Raw genomic sequence first — 17,108 nt, forward strand, 5'->3', positions numbered from 1 at the left:
TCACATTGTCTTCGTGTTCTACGGCGCGAAATGAACTGTTATGAATGTGGCATTATAACGATTACAAACTCGAATTACAAACAACGCCATAGCTATATCCACGTTCCACGTTCGCTACGTTATATGTAGTAACGGCGCCAAAATATATGCGTGTAGCGCAACGTTATGTCAGTATTTAGATTTTCGGAATCAGTGTGACAGTCACAGTTATAATAAATTCTAAGCTACATACGTTATCATTGGTGAGGCTTGGCGCGTCTGCGTCTTACCTCTCGTTTCGAGCTTTATTTTCGAACAATAAATACCAGTTTTTATAGAGAAAATGTGGCGCACACGAGGAATCCCATGTAGTGAGTTCGAATTCGTGCTACCATGACGTCACGAATTCCAATCGTGACGTAACAGTTGATTGGAATGTATGGCTCTTTGAGAGTTGAGATGGAATAAACGGGGCCAATATGGCTCTTCGGGCGAAAAAGGTTCCCGACCACTGACGTAGGCCTACACAAGAAAACGTTGCGCGAATTGGCAAATCATATAAATTGACTTGTAAAATCGTGACGTCATTGGGTTAGTCTGCCTTGGTTAAGAATTTATCAGGTTAGCAAACTTCGAAATTACGGAAGTAGGTACAAACAAGACACTGCATGCAGCCCATTTACGTATATAAAATACACATTACACAATATATGTATCAAGTATTTGTTGAAATATCTACATATTCTCAGTGGTGGCTTTTGGGGTGGGCGAGGTGGGTGGTCGCCCGGGGCCCCCCCTGGTCGAAGGAGCCCCCCTATTTGGATTTTGCGCTTTTTTCAAGGAGAATGACGAATAAACATGGAAATCCGTGCACCAAGCAAGAATATGATTCCGTACAGATGTGTCAATCATCATGAAATCACTGCATTAGTAAGAAAAGTCCCGTATCCCGATAATCATCACGTCTCTGCATGCGGTAGAATTACTTAGTTTTGATGTAGTCTATCCTTGCACACATGCAAAATAGACATGGCCGAATCCAGCACCTGGGCAAACCTTTTGCGGTGGTGAAAGATAGATGATAATAAGCGATGCGGAAGGGGGTTACGGATAGATACTTATAGGGGCCCCCCGGTAAGTCTCGCCCAGGTCCCCCCGTTCGTAGGGCCACCACTGCTTATTCTACTACATGGCCTACGTCAGATCCTTCACTTACGCTGTGTTTATATCGTTTACTGATCGAAAAAATTTCGGATAGCTGTAGAGAAGACTTTGTGCGAATGGATAGCTGGATCTGTCGGTTTGTCCGTCGATAAGTTTCCGGGATGAGAAATAACCCGAACGGAATATAGGCAAAGCAAATTACGACATACGGAACATAGGCATACGCACCAAAGGAAGCGAACGAATATGGAAACACTGTTGAAGTAACCGCACCAATGAACCAATAGATGCCGTTACAGTAGAATACCACTGTGGGACGCGTAGACGATGTGGTAAGCTCCGTAATTAAACTTTGCAAAGTCAGAATTGGTCCGACTACCAAACCAAACACCATTGTCACGAGGCCGCAAATTGCAAGGTAGCTCATCCAAGGCAAGGGTCGGCAACCTACGGCCCGCGGGCCGGATCCGGCCCGCCAAGCGAAATCGTCCGGCCCGCGACGAAATAATTAGTTACCACAAGAATACGGCCCGCCGTTTCGTAATGAGTTCCAATCTGCAGTGCAGCACTGCTTCGAAAAATGTCAAAATTTATAATGTTTTCTTCCACTTACGGATGATGATTCCGGAGCATGTAATTCACGCACCTACTGGTCCGGGTTCGTCATATTCCGATTTTAGAATCAGGCTGCTGCGTGAGTCGCAGAATACCACTTTTTAAATGTTAATCACCTTAATAGCTCTCAGAGAAACGCAGAGATACCTCAAATGTTACTGGCGGTACTGAACTTGAATATTGCTCTCAGAACCACATTCACCACAGCAGAATCCATCACCTCAAAGATCCCCCGTGTACCCCCATCAATGAGTTAACGGCACAATAACAAGCACAAAGAGTAGGCCTATCTATGCAATCCTAAAATATTAAATAAAATACCGCTAATTGTCTGTGTTTTGTATGATTTGATTTTCTCTTGTCACTTTGTTATGACTACCGGAGTACCGGTACAGCTGTTAGCGATCCTTTTTATTATTGCATTGTTACGTCATATTTTGCCAATTTGGTTTTCGTATGTCCATATTTCAGTAAGATCTTCTTGTGTCGCTAACTCCTGACAAGGCGCACACGAAAAGCCTTTGAGTCAATATGTTCCACTGTAATGAATGCAGACTCAAAAGCAATAGTAAAGATAGGACTACCCCAATAAGCATTGCTTTGTCACGTATATTTCAAACACAAGAACAACGAAACATAGAGCACTTTAACTACAAGACGCTGTTCGGCATTCCAAGCAATATGCGTTCTTCTGATGTTTTCTGTGTCTTGGGCAAACCCGTCGGTTGCAAGTGTCACTGGCAAAACGGGTACATGCCTTGTTACGTCGAGATGCTTGCACGAGTGTATGAACTGAGAAATGAAATAGCAACTTTCCTTGAAAATACAAACATCGCCGACTCATAATCTTGTCATCGAAAATGGGTATCTAATCTTGCTTTCGTAGAATATTTAACGTCACATCTAAACAAATTGAATTTGCAACTTCAGGGGGAAACAACTAAATAACCTCACTTTCCTATACTGGAGGAGAGTAAACCTAGTACCAGCACTATACATTTGTAACTGTGATATACCAAATTTAATTAATGAATTTCCATCCGCTTTTCCGACATTCGTTCTGTACAAAATAAATTCTGACTACCCAGTACTCCGGTTAATGTGGGCGCCAATACCATTGCCAGAAAATTTCAAATGGGCCCATTTGAAATGCCATGCAGTTGAATTGAATGACAAATTTCATACAAAAAGCATATCGCTGATTGACTTTGACAAAGAGTAAGTTCTTGAAATGGGTCTTCATCCCAGCTTGACCAACAATGCAAAAGAAATAGCATCGACTTTTGGTAGCACGTGCGCATGTGAACAATAGTTTTCAACAATGAAATTCACGAAGAGCAAGCTAAGATCACGTATCCCAACGCACATTCAGAATATGGCCTGATTCTAACTTCATCTGACTTGTTACCAGAAGTTGAAAACCTTTCACAAAGCAAGCTGCGCCCTGTGTCACATTTATGCTGCGTTGTTGAAGTGTAAATACATGTGTTTTGCTCTGTTTGTGATTTGTATGATTGTGATTGCAGCATTGTAGGGTAATATACCGACGTGACCGTTAAATATAGTATTGTAGCGGCTCTACAAGGCGCGTTCGTCGATCGTGTTGATTATTTGATTAGCAATTTGTGAATGCTTCCGCATCCCTTTCCAATGCATGCATGTTGACGCGTAAACGCGTCAGTTACTCTTTTCGCTCGCAATAAACGGAGCTCTCGCTTCATTGGTGACCCCGACGCACAGGAACGTATTCCTGTACTACGAGCATGGATCAGCAAGCAGGCAATCAGAATGCGGTAGCTGTTAAGCTCCCTACCTTTTGGGCAGAGGAACCACGAGTTTGGTTTCGACAGGCGGAAGCACAATTCGCCTTGAAAGGAGTTACTGCGGATGAAACCAAATTCCATTACGTAGTTTCAGCTTTAGATCAGGCCACGGCAAAACGGCTGATAGAACTATTGGACAATCCTCCACAGGCAGATAAGTACAACGCAATCAAAAGCAGGTTATTACAGTCATTTGCTTTGTCTCCACCAGAGCGAGCGGCACGTCTGTTGAATTTGTCACCTCTCGGCGACAGAAAACCGACAGAGATGATGGACGAAATGCTCGCGCTGTTAGGAGATCATCACCCCTGCTTCCTTTTCAAATACTTATTCTTGCAGCAAATGCCGGAAAACATACGGATAGTGCTGGCAAAAGAGGATGTAGATAACCCCCGAGATTTGGCTCGGCGGGCAGATCAAATGTGGCTATCGAGAACCGACAATTACAGTATAAGTAAATTGGCCAAGACAAAACCGGCCCTCCCTTATACATTTGAGCCGGTTTCAAACTTCTGCTTCTACCATCGACGATTTGGTAAGAAAGCACGGCAATGCTGCCCTCCCTGTGCTTGGCAACAGGAAAACGACAAAGCCGGTTGTCCGCAGTAAACGGGGCAACCGGCAAAAAATTATTTTACCTGCAAGACCTGAGGTCTAACTTCCTTTTTCTTGTCGACACCGGGGCGGAAGTAAGCGTATTCCCACCCACCAGGCTCGAACGGAGACACAAAACCTCTGGTCCGCTGCTTACGGCTGCAAACGGAAGCATCATACGTACGTACGGGACCAAGCGTCTTTCTTTGGTTTTTCCGTCCGGAAAATATGGTTGGGAATTCACTTTGGCTGACGTTTCTCAGCCCTTGCTCGGAGCAGATTTTCTTCGGGCGCAAGATTTGCTGGTTGATGTCAAACACCGTCGCCTGATTCATTTGCATTCCCTGACCAGCGTTCCTCTTCGTACTAGTGAACACGTTTCGCTTGGTCTTAATTCTGTCAGTACGAGCCGGTCTTGCTACGCGCAAATCTTGGCTGAATTTCCCGAGATTATTACCCCGCATTTTACGCATGTACAACCCAAGCACAACGTGAAGCATCTCATCTCAACAACAGGACAGCCTATTCATTCACGTGCAAGGCGATTGGCCCCTGATAAGCTCGCCATCGCACAGACCGAGTTCAATAAGATGTTGGAGCTGGGAATCATCCGCCGTTCTTCGAGCCAATGGTCCTCCCCTTTGCACATGGTGCCCAAAGGTTCCGGAGGCTGGCGTCCTTGTGGAGATTACAGGCGTCTTAATACCGCCACGCAACCAGACCGTTATCCCATTCCACATCTTCAAGACTTCACCGCGCGCCTCGCGGGATCAAATATATTTTCTAAAATCGATTTGGTGCGGGGCTACCATCAGGTTCCCGTAGCACCTGATGACATTCCGAAAACAGCCATCACCACACCATTCGGTTTGTTCGAATTCCTACGCATGCCATTCGGGCTTAAGAACGCAGCGCAGACATTTCAGCGAATGATGGACATGGTTTGCCAGTCACTCGATTTTGTCTTTGTCTACCTCGACGATATCTTGGTAGCGAGCGAATCACTCGCACAACACAAACGACATCTTCAAGAGCTCTTTGGAAGGCTATCCAAACATGGACTTGTCATTAACATCGCTAAATGCCAGTTCGGCAAACCCGCCATAGATTTCCTCGGCCACCGGGTCGATAAGCACGGTGCGAAACCACTGCCCGGAAAGGTAGACGCAATTTTGAAATTCCCCCGGCCCACAACGGTAAAAGGCCTTCAGGAATTTACGGGGATGATCAACTTTTATCATCGGTTCATACCTGGGGCAGCGAAAATCATGATGCCACTGTATGGCGCTCTTTCTGGAAATCCAAAAACGCTACTTTGGACAACAGAGATGGATACTGCAATGGTAAAAGCAAAGGAAGCTCTAGCCAGCTCCACACTTCTCCATCATCCTTTACCAGAGGCAAAGACTGCTTTGACGGTCGATGCCTCGCAATACGCCGTTGGCGCAGTCTTGGAGCAATTCATAAACCAACGCTGGAGGCCATTAGCGTTTTTCAGTAAGCACCTCCGACCACCGGAGCTCAAGTACAGTACGTTTGATCGGGAATTGTTGGCTCTGCACCTTGCCATTCGCCATTTCCGGTATTTTCTTGAGGGCCGCAACTTTACAGCCTTTACCGACCACAAGCCACTGACGTTCGCATTTGCTAAGATATCAGAGCCTTGGTCGGCGCGTCAGCAACGTCACCTGTCGGCAATCTCCGAGTATACCACAGATATTCAGCACATTCATGGGAAAAACAATCGCGTAGCTGACGCTCTTTCACGAATTGCAATTTCTAACGTTCAGAGCCCATTACTCGACTTTGATTATGAGGCAATGGCGAAAGCACAGCTTGACCCGGAGGTACAAGCATATCGCACGGCAATATCAAATCTATGTATCGAAAACGTTCCGCTTGGAACGGCCGGCCTTACTTTACTTTGCGACACTTCCAGAGGCACGCCACGTCCGGTAGTCCCGCGATCTTGGCGAAGGAAAGTTTTTGAAGTGGTACACGGACTCTCGCATCCTTCGATTCGAACAACCCGAAAACTGGTGGCATCAAAATTTGTATGGCATGGGTTGAAGAAAGAGGTCGGAATATGGGCAAAACAATGTGTTCAGTGTCAACGGGCTAAAGTACACACGCACGTTCGGGCGCCGCTAGCGAATTATCCACCCACAACTTCTCGTTTTCAATCGGTAAACATTGACATCGTGGGACCATTGCCAATGTCACAAGGTAAAACGTACCTGCTGACAGTGGTAGATCGTTTCACCCGCTGGCCGGAGGCGATACCAATGGAGGACTCGACAACATTAACGTGCGCTAGGGCCTTCATCGCCAACTGGGTGGCACGCTTTGGTATTCCAGCACACATTTCTTCCGATCGGGGACCGCAATTTACTTCGCATTTGTGGGCACAACTCAATCAGCTATTAGGCGTTCTCCTACACAGAACGACCAGTTTTCACCCACAAGCCAATGGCCTCGTGGAACGCTTCCATAGACATTTGAAAAGTTCCCTTATGGCGAGACTCACCGGTCCAAACTGGCTGGATGAGCTACCATGGGTTCTTTTGGGCATCCGCACAACACCCAAAGAGGATTTGGACGCCTCTTCGGCCGAACTTGTGTACGGTGCTCCATTGACGGTTCCGGGCGATTTTGTTTCTTTTTCAGGAGAGAGCGCACATCGGGACTTGCCAACGTTACAGGGGAAGATTCGCAACCTCCTTCCACGTCCTATGTCGCGACACGGCACGGTCAAAACCGCAGTTCCGCCAAGTCTGAAAGAATGCACATACGTCTTCATTCGAAAGGATGCACACCGACCACCGTTGACCAAACCTTACGACGGACCGTACAAGGTCCTGAAGAAATCGGCGAAATCATTTACGCTATCCATGGGCGGCAGAGCAGAAGTGGTGTCTGTCGATCGTCTAAAGCCGGCGTATATCGACTTAAACGAACCAGTGGAAGTAGCACAACCTGCAAGACGGGGCAGACCGCCTCGGCAAGCAAGTGAGATCGAGCACCCGCGCGATTTTCAAAATGCAAGAAGATCGAAACGCAACAGGCATCCTCCATCTCGCTACGGTTGCTGAGGATTCCCGTCGCTGGAGGGGGATGGTGTAGCGGCTCTACAAGGCGCGTTCGTCGATCGTGTTGATTATTTGATTAGCAATTTGTGAATGCTTCCGCATCCCTTTCCAATGCATGCATGTTGACGCGTAAACGCGTCAGTTACTCTTTTCGCTCGCAATAAACGGAGCTCTCGCTTCATTGGTGACCCCGACGCACAGGAACGTATTCCTGTACTACGAGCATGGATCAGCAAGCAGGCAATCAGAATGCGGTAGCTGTTAAGCTCCCTACCTTTTGGGCAGAGGAACCACGAGTTTGGTTTCGACAGGCGGAAGCACAATTCGCCTTGAAAGGAGTTACTGCGGATGAAACCAAATTCCATTACGTAGTTTCAGCTTTAGATCAGGCCACGGCAAAACGGCTGATAGAACTATTGGACAATCCTCCACAGGCAGATAAGTACAACGCAATCAAAAGCAGGTTATTACAGTCATTTGCTTTGTCTCCACCAGAGCGAGCGGCACGTCTGTTGAATTTGTCACCTCTCGGCGACAGAAAACCGACAGAGATGATGGACGAAATGCTCGCGCTGTTAGGAGATCATCACCCCTGCTTCCTTTTCAAATACTTATTCTTGCAGCAAATGCCGGAAAACATACGGATAGTGCTGGCAAAAGAGGATGTAGATAACCCCCGAGATTTGGCTCGGCGGGCAGATCAAATGTGGCTATCGAGAACCGACAATTACAGTATAAGTAAATTGGCCAAGACAAAACCGGCCCTCCCTTATACATTTGAGCCGGTTTCAAACTTCTGCTTCTACCATCGACGATTTGGTAAGAAAGCACGGCAATGCTGCCCTCCCTGTGCTTGGCAACAGGAAAACGACAAAGCCGGTTGTCCGCAGTAAACGGGGCAACCGGCAAAAAATTATTTTACCTGCAAGACCTGAGGTCTAACTTCCTTTTTCTTGTCGACACCGGGGCGGAAGTAAGCGTATTCCCACCCACCAGGCTCGAACGGAGACACAAAACCTCTGGTCCGCTGCTTACGGCTGCAAACGGAAGCATCATACGTACGTACGGGACCAAGCGTCTTTCTTTGGTTTTTCCGTCCGGAAAATATGGTTGGGAATTCACTTTGGCTGACGTTTCTCAGCCCTTGCTCGGAGCAGATTTTCTTCGGGCGCAAGATTTGCTGGTTGATGTCAAACACCGTCGCCTGATTCATTTGCATTCCCTGACCAGCGTTCCTCTTCGTACTAGTGAACACGTTTCGCTTGGTCTTAATTCTGTCAGTACGAGCCGGTCTTGCTACGCGCAAATCTTGGCTGAATTTCCCGAGATTATTACCCCGCATTTTACGCATGTACAACCCAAGCACAACGTGAAGCATCTCATCTCAACAACAGGACAGCCTATTCATTCACGTGCAAGGCGATTGGCCCCTGATAAGCTCGCCATCGCACAGACCGAGTTCAATAAGATGTTGGAGCTGGGAATCATCCGCCGTTCTTCGAGCCAATGGTCCTCCCCTTTGCACATGGTGCCCAAAGGTTCCGGAGGCTGGCGTCCTTGTGGAGATTACAGGCGTCTTAATACCGCCACGCAACCAGACCGTTATCCCATTCCACATCTTCAAGACTTCACCGCGCGCCTCGCGGGATCAAATATATTTTCTAAAATCGATTTGGTGCGGGGCTACCATCAGGTTCCCGTAGCACCTGATGACATTCCGAAAACAGCCATCACCACACCATTCGGTTTGTTCGAATTCCTACGCATGCCATTCGGGCTTAAGAACGCAGCGCAGACATTTCAGCGAATGATGGACATGGTTTGCCAGTCACTCGATTTTGTCTTTGTCTACCTCGACGATATCTTGGTAGCGAGCGAATCACTCGCACAACACAAACGACATCTTCAAGAGCTCTTTGGAAGGCTATCCAAACATGGACTTGTCATTAACATCGCTAAATGCCAGTTCGGCAAACCCGCCATAGATTTCCTCGGCCACCGGGTCGATAAGCACGGTGCGAAACCACTGCCCGGAAAGGTAGACGCAATTTTGAAATTCCCCCGGCCCACAACGGTAAAAGGCCTTCAGGAATTTACGGGGATGATCAACTTTTATCATCGGTTCATACCTGGGGCAGCGAAAATCATGATGCCACTGTATGGCGCTCTTTCTGGAAATCCAAAAACGCTACTTTGGACAACAGAGATGGATACTGCAATGGTAAAAGCAAAGGAAGCTCTAGCCAGCTCCACACTTCTCCATCATCCTTTACCAGAGGCAAAGACTGCTTTGACGGTCGATGCCTCGCAATACGCCGTTGGCGCAGTCTTGGAGCAATTCATAAACCAACGCTGGAGGCCATTAGCGTTTTTCAGTAAGCACCTCCGACCACCGGAGCTCAAGTACAGTACGTTTGATCGGGAATTGTTGGCTCTGCACCTTGCCATTCGCCATTTCCGGTATTTTCTTGAGGGCCGCAACTTTACAGCCTTTACCGACCACAAGCCACTGACGTTCGCATTTGCTAAGATATCAGAGCCTTGGTCGGCGCGTCAGCAACGTCACCTGTCGGCAATCTCCGAGTATACCACAGATATTCAGCACATTCATGGGAAAAACAATCGCGTAGCTGACGCTCTTTCACGAATTGCAATTTCTAACGTTCAGAGCCCATTACTCGACTTTGATTATGAGGCAATGGCGAAAGCACAGCTTGACCCGGAGGTACAAGCATATCGCACGGCAATATCAAATCTATGTATCGAAAACGTTCCGCTTGGAACGGCCGGCCTTACTTTACTTTGCGACACTTCCAGAGGCACGCCACGTCCGGTAGTCCCGCGATCTTGGCGAAGGAAAGTTTTTGAAGTGGTACACGGACTCTCGCATCCTTCGATTCGAACAACCCGAAAACTGGTGGCATCAAAATTTGTATGGCATGGGTTGAAGAAAGAGGTCGGAATATGGGCAAAACAATGTGTTCAGTGTCAACGGGCTAAAGTACACACGCACGTTCGGGCGCCGCTAGCGAATTATCCACCCACAACTTCTCGTTTTCAATCGGTAAACATTGACATCGTGGGACCATTGCCAATGTCACAAGGTAAAACGTACCTGCTGACAGTGGTAGATCGTTTCACCCGCTGGCCGGAGGCGATACCAATGGAGGACTCGACAACATTAACGTGCGCTAGGGCCTTCATCGCCAACTGGGTGGCACGCTTTGGTATTCCAGCACACATTTCTTCCGATCGGGGACCGCAATTTACTTCGCATTTGTGGGCACAACTCAATCAGCTATTAGGCGTTCTCCTACACAGAACGACCAGTTTTCACCCACAAGCCAATGGCCTCGTGGAACGCTTCCATAGACATTTGAAAAGTTCCCTTATGGCGAGACTCACCGGTCCAAACTGGCTGGATGAGCTACCATGGGTTCTTTTGGGCATCCGCACAACACCCAAAGAGGATTTGGACGCCTCTTCGGCCGAACTTGTGTACGGTGCTCCATTGACGGTTCCGGGCGATTTTGTTTCTTTTTCAGGAGAGAGCGCACATCGGGACTTGCCAACGTTACAGGGGAAGATTCGCAACCTCCTTCCACGTCCTATGTCGCGACACGGCACGGTCAAAACCGCAGTTCCGCCAAGTCTGAAAGAATGCACATACGTCTTCATTCGAAAGGATGCACACCGACCACCGTTGACCAAACCTTACGACGGACCGTACAAGGTCCTGAAGAAATCGGCGAAATCATTTACGCTATCCATGGGCGGCAGAGCAGAAGTGGTGTCTGTCGATCGTCTAAAGCCGGCGTATATCGACTTAAACGAACCAGTGGAAGTAGCACAACCTGCAAGACGGGGCAGACCGCCTCGGCAAGCAAGTGAGATCGAGCACCCGCGCGATTTTCAAAATGCAAGAAGATCGAAACGCAACAGGCATCCTCCATCTCGCTACGGTTGCTGAGGATTCCCGTCGCTGGAGGGGGATGGTGTAGCGGCTCTACAAGGCGCGTTCGTCGATCGTGTTGATTATTTGATTAGCAATTTGTGAATGCTTCCGCATCCCTTTCCAATGCATGCATGTTGACGCGTAAACGCGTCAGTTACTCTTTTCGCTCGCAATAAACGGAGCTCTCGCTTCAGTATTAAGAAAAATTCCGGTCCGGCCCGCCAACATGTTGTGCACCTGAAATTTGGCCCGCGACTAGCAAAAGGTTGCCGACCCCTGATCCAAGGTATAGTTTTTTGCAGGGCATTCGCAATTGTCAAAATAAGTACTCCGGCGCTCGCTATTACAATACCCACAACAAAGACCCGTTTAGTACCATATCGCTTTTCGAGGAGGTAGAATATCGGGAAGGCAATGATAATTTGACCGTTGATGGCCATTGTGACAAAGGTGACGTAGGCAGAATCCACTCCCGCCGTAAGAAGCATCACGTTCGAGTACATGAGAATTGCCTGAAATGAATAGTTTCGTAACAAACATGCAGCTAAATTGTAATAAAATTAAAACGCGACCGTTCTGCTCGGTCTATAGGGTTTCTTCCCTGGAATACTATGAATCCCAACAATTACTATAAAAGTGATCCGCTCCGTAGGAAATTCTGTGATGGCTAACGGTAAGAGAAATTGAAGCCCCGAGTCAACGTTTTAGCTGTTGACACGCTGTGTAGTACACGGGCAGATCGATGAAGCTGGATAGATTTGAAACAACATATCTCGGGTCCTGTCACTGTGAGCATTCGAATTTTGAAAAAAGGACAATATTTCCGACGTTATAAAACTGGATACGATGATTGGAAACAAAATTGTCAGTGAATTTCCGAAGCTCAATTTCAATAGGAAGATACAATAAATAAATACACTGACGTCATTTTACCTGAGTCCCGCCCAATTGCATAGCATTCATAGTCAAAGCAGTTACTAGAAACTGGTATCGTAAATCGGGTGCTTGAAATATAGAAGATATCGGTATGGATTTTCGACGAGATTCGTCTATTAGCTCTTGCTTTAGGATAGCACATTCCGCCGCGACATCTTCATCCACTGCGCGAAGTCGTCTCAGAAGGTTCTCTGCTCCCAAGTCATTCTCGCGCCGCAGAAGAAATATCGGAGTTTCAGGAATCCAACGGTACGCGATTATATACAGTATCGAAGTAGTGCCAGGTAGACTTAACAGCCAGACCCAAAGTTCCGGCTGGCCGAGAGCCTAAGAAACAAATTGTAATTGACATTTTAGTAAAGGCGCTATCGGAGCCTACGGTATTCGAATATCGTAGGCCCCGGGCGCTATACTTTATGCCAGGGGCGGGCAACTTCTCCAGTCGGCGGGAAGGATGTAGGAAAATTAAGTAATTGGCGGGCAGGATAGCTGAATCGTTACATTATTCGCCCATTTATCCACATATACAATGAAGAAATCGCATGAAATGAATGAATTGTGACGACAGCAATGTCATTTCAAAGCCATTTCTCGCTGATAATGACGAAGACAATGAGGATTTGAGAACACCATTGTCAATTGTCATACAGGCGCCGCTATGTCTGCTTCTCTCTGATCAATCAACACATGGTGCAATCCCTAATCAAGATTTCAAGGCACTCGATAAGCCCGGTACCAAGTTATCAATTCATTAGGGTTGAGTACATCGTAAATGTCGATAATGCAAGTGTTCTCGCTTCTGCTTGCTCACGCGTAAGCTCCACTCTCGCACGCATTCTCGGTAATGATTTTCTCGGTATTGGTATAGTATAGGGCAGTGGCGGCTCGTGACAATATCGGGTGGTGGGGCAAGGGCTGCAAGCGACTTTTTATCAAGATGACGTCACAATGGCGTTTTCCAACGTAAACAAGTAACTTGGTGGTACGGACTACGTACGGTAACACGAACTTCCCGACAACAGTGATTTTAACGTATGTGCCGCGAGAGGTCTGCCGGTGAGCTGTGACTTGAAGTGTGGTAACTGCGTAAACGGCGTACGGAACAAAGATTCGACACGGCTCATGTTCGCACTATACCTGACTAATTATCTGCAGCAATGGAAATGACTATAACTCGAGAGATTGCGTAAGCCTAACTGGAAAGGTCAACGAGTTCGGACACATACGCAATTGTTATCTCATAGATTGGACATGTCATATTGAATCCAAAACATAATTCTGAAGAACTACGGATAGCGGCCTCGGAAATTCGGTCCCGGTACAGCATAGGAGATTTTGGCCTTGAGGCTGGAGACTGTCACACGACACATACGGCTTACGGTCTATAGTGTCTATATGTCTGCTGCAAAATCGCCTTGGGGAAAATATATTACCGAATAAATACGTGGATGAAAGCCGAAAACTTGGTACAATGTTACATGAAATCATCGAGAAATAGCCTCATGACCGTTTTCGGTATGGTACACTGTCAAAATTAATACGAACAGACCAACACCGAATTTTGCGTAAGATTTACTGAGGAATAGGCTGATCAAGCGATCAGCTCTTAGCCGCCATCGAAAACGAAACAGCTATCGCGCTTGACAGGGGTTGTAATTGTAAGCAAATGGCCTGAAGGCCACAATTTCACGGTGAAATTGACATTGGAGAATATAAAATAAAAGTAAATATTTGAATGCAAACCGAGGATGTTAGTAAACTGTTTCATGATATCATCATCTCATCACCTATCTCAGTATGGAACACAGTTAGCGTTAACACAGATACACCGGCTTTTGCGTGAAATCCGCAATGCGTTAGGTGGGCTAAGTGTCAGATCGGCGCACATCTCTACCATACTCGACCTTAATAACGAAATTGCTGCCCTAATCATTGAGTGCCAACCTTGAGACTAGGCACAGTAGGGTTGTTCAGAATTGATCGACTTTCAAAATGTCGTGGTTTTCAGTCCGATTCCCATGCCTTATACCATAAAAACATATTCTAGGAACTTTTTTTCGTAATTCATCCCTTGGATCCGTGTGCACATTGAGCTGGAAGAATATCGGCTAAAAATAGGGGATTCCCCTAAAATTTGAGTGTCGCTATTCGGACTAGGCTAGTAAAACGTCATATATAAGCTGGTTTTATGTAGCTATTGCGGTTGGAGTGCTACATAACCTCACTATAGAAAGTATTGTCAGTTCAGGACACCATTTTCATGTCCCACACTGCCTTAGAACTCCTCAAAACTGCTTAAGACTGATAGTCATTTTGTTGGATCACCTATCCTACACTCCTCAACCCTACCCGAGATTGTTCATCAATTTCCGGGATCACCACGTGCAAGAATACAACTGTAAATGTATCATTCACTCACAGCCACATTATAAACATCACATTGTTCAAAGGAAACGAAACAAAAAGGCAAAGAAACAGATCAACTTGGCAAATACTACTTAAATCAGGTCCGGATGAAATGGTTGCTTTAGAGAAATCGGCATATCTGTTCCCGTTATCTTCCACGGCTGGTAAGAGGCTCGCTCGCTGTTCTTTGTCATCTGTTTTGAAAGCATCAAAGTCGGTATTCAATTTCACCAAACGCTCTGCTGCGCCGTTAACTATTTCAACGCTACTCACAAATTCTTGAGCAGTCACGAAATGCGAATCAGTATGCCATTCCGAAACTGGAAGACTAAACCAATCACATTCGACTTGTATAGCATTGAATAGAAACCATGATTCCGGTTCAATTAAAGCAACCATACTCATTGACTCAAAGACAGAGTCAGAGATTAGACTCAGAGGTATAGCCTACCTCTGCGAAATTGTTCAAGGATTGGCATTTGCAGCAATTTAGCAGCCATCGCTTCCTTCACTTTGTCAGGAATCTTTGGTTTAGCCGAGAACATTGTTGATACCACCGTTTCCTCGGTGAGATGCCAATGATGCTCTCGCATCTTTTTATATGCCACATCAGCAACTGTGAAATCGCACAATGAAAAGTCTGTCATGCCATAAAGGAATTTGAGATCAATATACTGTTCGTCACATGCATTACCAGTTTTCAACCAAGCTGAGACATAAAACAGGGCAACTTTCTAATGAACTCTTCAGAATAGCCCATTTGCTCTCTCCACATGAACATTTTTGACAGTACAGCACTTGACTCATCCGTCCAGTGCTATTAGTAGCACCAGGCTTGCGAAAACGATTATCAATATATTGGGCTGCTACAATCGCCAAGGTGCCTGTTGCACATTCTCTGTAGTCATTTATTATCAAGACTTCTTTCTGCTTTCCATTATATGGCTTCATCAGTGGAATTATTTCTTGCTTAGCTTCATCAGATTTGATCGCCAACCAGCTGCATTCATCAAACTGAAGTGTTTTAGAGCTTCTTAATTGATCAATATCTTTCCACTTCTTGGAAGGTATTAAAATCTGTGTTTTCAGGGCCTGTGGTCGCAGATCCAAACACACTTCACTTCCAGACCTCCCCGGATGACTAGTTCATAAATATGATGGCGACAAGCAGAAGTAGAAAGTAGAAAACTTTCCTGTTTATCAATTCTTCAAGTAACAGAACCGCACCTCTATTTTTTCCATTGTTTGAGGGTGTTGTGTCAAACACAAGAGCTCTGACATTATTTGTTAAATTATAAAGTTCCAGCAGTTCAAATGACAGATCAGCCTGTGCTTTTCCTGTAGCACTCTCCAGAGTTCGATTGCCAAGAAGTTTGCCTTTCTCAAATGCGTTGGAATAAACAGACTATGCCAGCACTGCCTCAAATTTCCCTCCGAAACGACTTCTAGTGAGCTTTGCATCCCAGTGAAATGCAATGTGCCAAGTTGATCTGTTTCTTTGCCTTTTTGTTTCGTTTCCTTTGAACAATGTGATGTTTATAATGTGGCTGTGAGTGAATGATACATTTACAGTTGTATTCTTGCACGTGGTGATCCTGGCAATTGATGAACAATCTCGGGTAGGGTTGAGGAGTGTAGGATAGGTGATCCAATAAAATGACTATCAGTCTTAGGTAGTTTTGAGGAGTTCTAAGGCAGTGTGGGACATGAAAATGGTGTCCTGAACTGACAATACTTTCTATAGTGAGGTTATGTAGCACTCCAACCGCAATAGCTACATAAAACCAGCTTATATATGACGTTTTACCAGCCTAGTCCGAATAGCGACACTCAAATTTTAGGGGAATCCCCTATTTTTAGCCGATATTCTTCCAGCTCAATGTGCACACGGATGCAAGGGATGAATTACGAAAAAAAGTACCTAGAATATGTTTTTATGGTATAAGGCATGGGAATCGGACTGAAAACCACGACATTTTGAAAGTCGATCAATTCTGAACAACCCTAAGGCACAGCGTTCGATACTAAAATCAAGACATACCATGCAAAAGCTCCTGACGGATCTAGGTAAGGAGCATCGTTAAAATCAATGGAGACCAATACCGGCTTTGCGTAAAATATGTTTGCGATAAATGACGAGTCAGCTCTCACTCGACTTAGGAAACGAAATTACCACAAACACAGTACAGTGACAAACTTGAAACTTGGTACAGCGTTCGATACTAACATCAAGACTTACCGTACCAAATGTCATGACCGATCTCGGTATGGAACATCGTCAAAATCAATGGATACCAATACCGGCTCTTGAGTAAAATCTGTTTGCGATACATGACGGTCAGCACACACTCAACTCAGGAAACGGAATTACTACCCTAAACTTTAAGTAGAAACCCTGTAACTTGGGACAGTGTTAAATACTACCATCACGACATGACATACCAAGTTTCAAGAATTATCATGGTGTGAAACACCATCAAAATCGACCTATACCAGCAAAGGTCGACTAAACGCATAAGACGGTAACCGAGTTCAGATATAGATACG

General features: G+C 46.0%; 1 protein-coding gene across 3 annotated transcripts in view; it reads right to left on the reverse strand.

The window, feature by feature from the left end:
- Positions 1-665: 665 nt before the first annotated feature.
- Positions 666-17,108, reverse strand: part of LOC145433971 (solute carrier family 2, facilitated glucose transporter member 5-like) — a 29,063-nt gene continuing 12,620 nt past the window's right edge. For all 3 annotated transcript variants that reach the window (XM_080311229.1, XM_080311228.1, XM_080311227.1), the window contains 3 exons: positions 12,153-12,482; positions 11,512-11,731; positions 666-1,581 (listed from right to left, as the gene is read on the reverse strand). In XM_080311229.1, coding sequence (XP_080167355.1) covers positions 1,157-1,581; positions 11,512-11,731; positions 12,153-12,482 — 975 coding nt within the window. In that variant the 3' untranslated portion in view covers positions 666-1,156. The remainder of the gene's footprint in view (positions 1,582-11,511; positions 11,732-12,152; positions 12,483-17,108) is intronic.

The sequence above is a fragment of the Botryllus schlosseri genome, chromosome 2 (assembly GCF_051294905.1).
Source record: "Botryllus schlosseri isolate E-star chromosome 2, Bs_hap1, whole genome shotgun sequence".
In the NCBI taxonomy this organism is placed as follows: domain Eukaryota; kingdom Metazoa; phylum Chordata; class Ascidiacea; order Stolidobranchia; family Styelidae; genus Botryllus; species Botryllus schlosseri.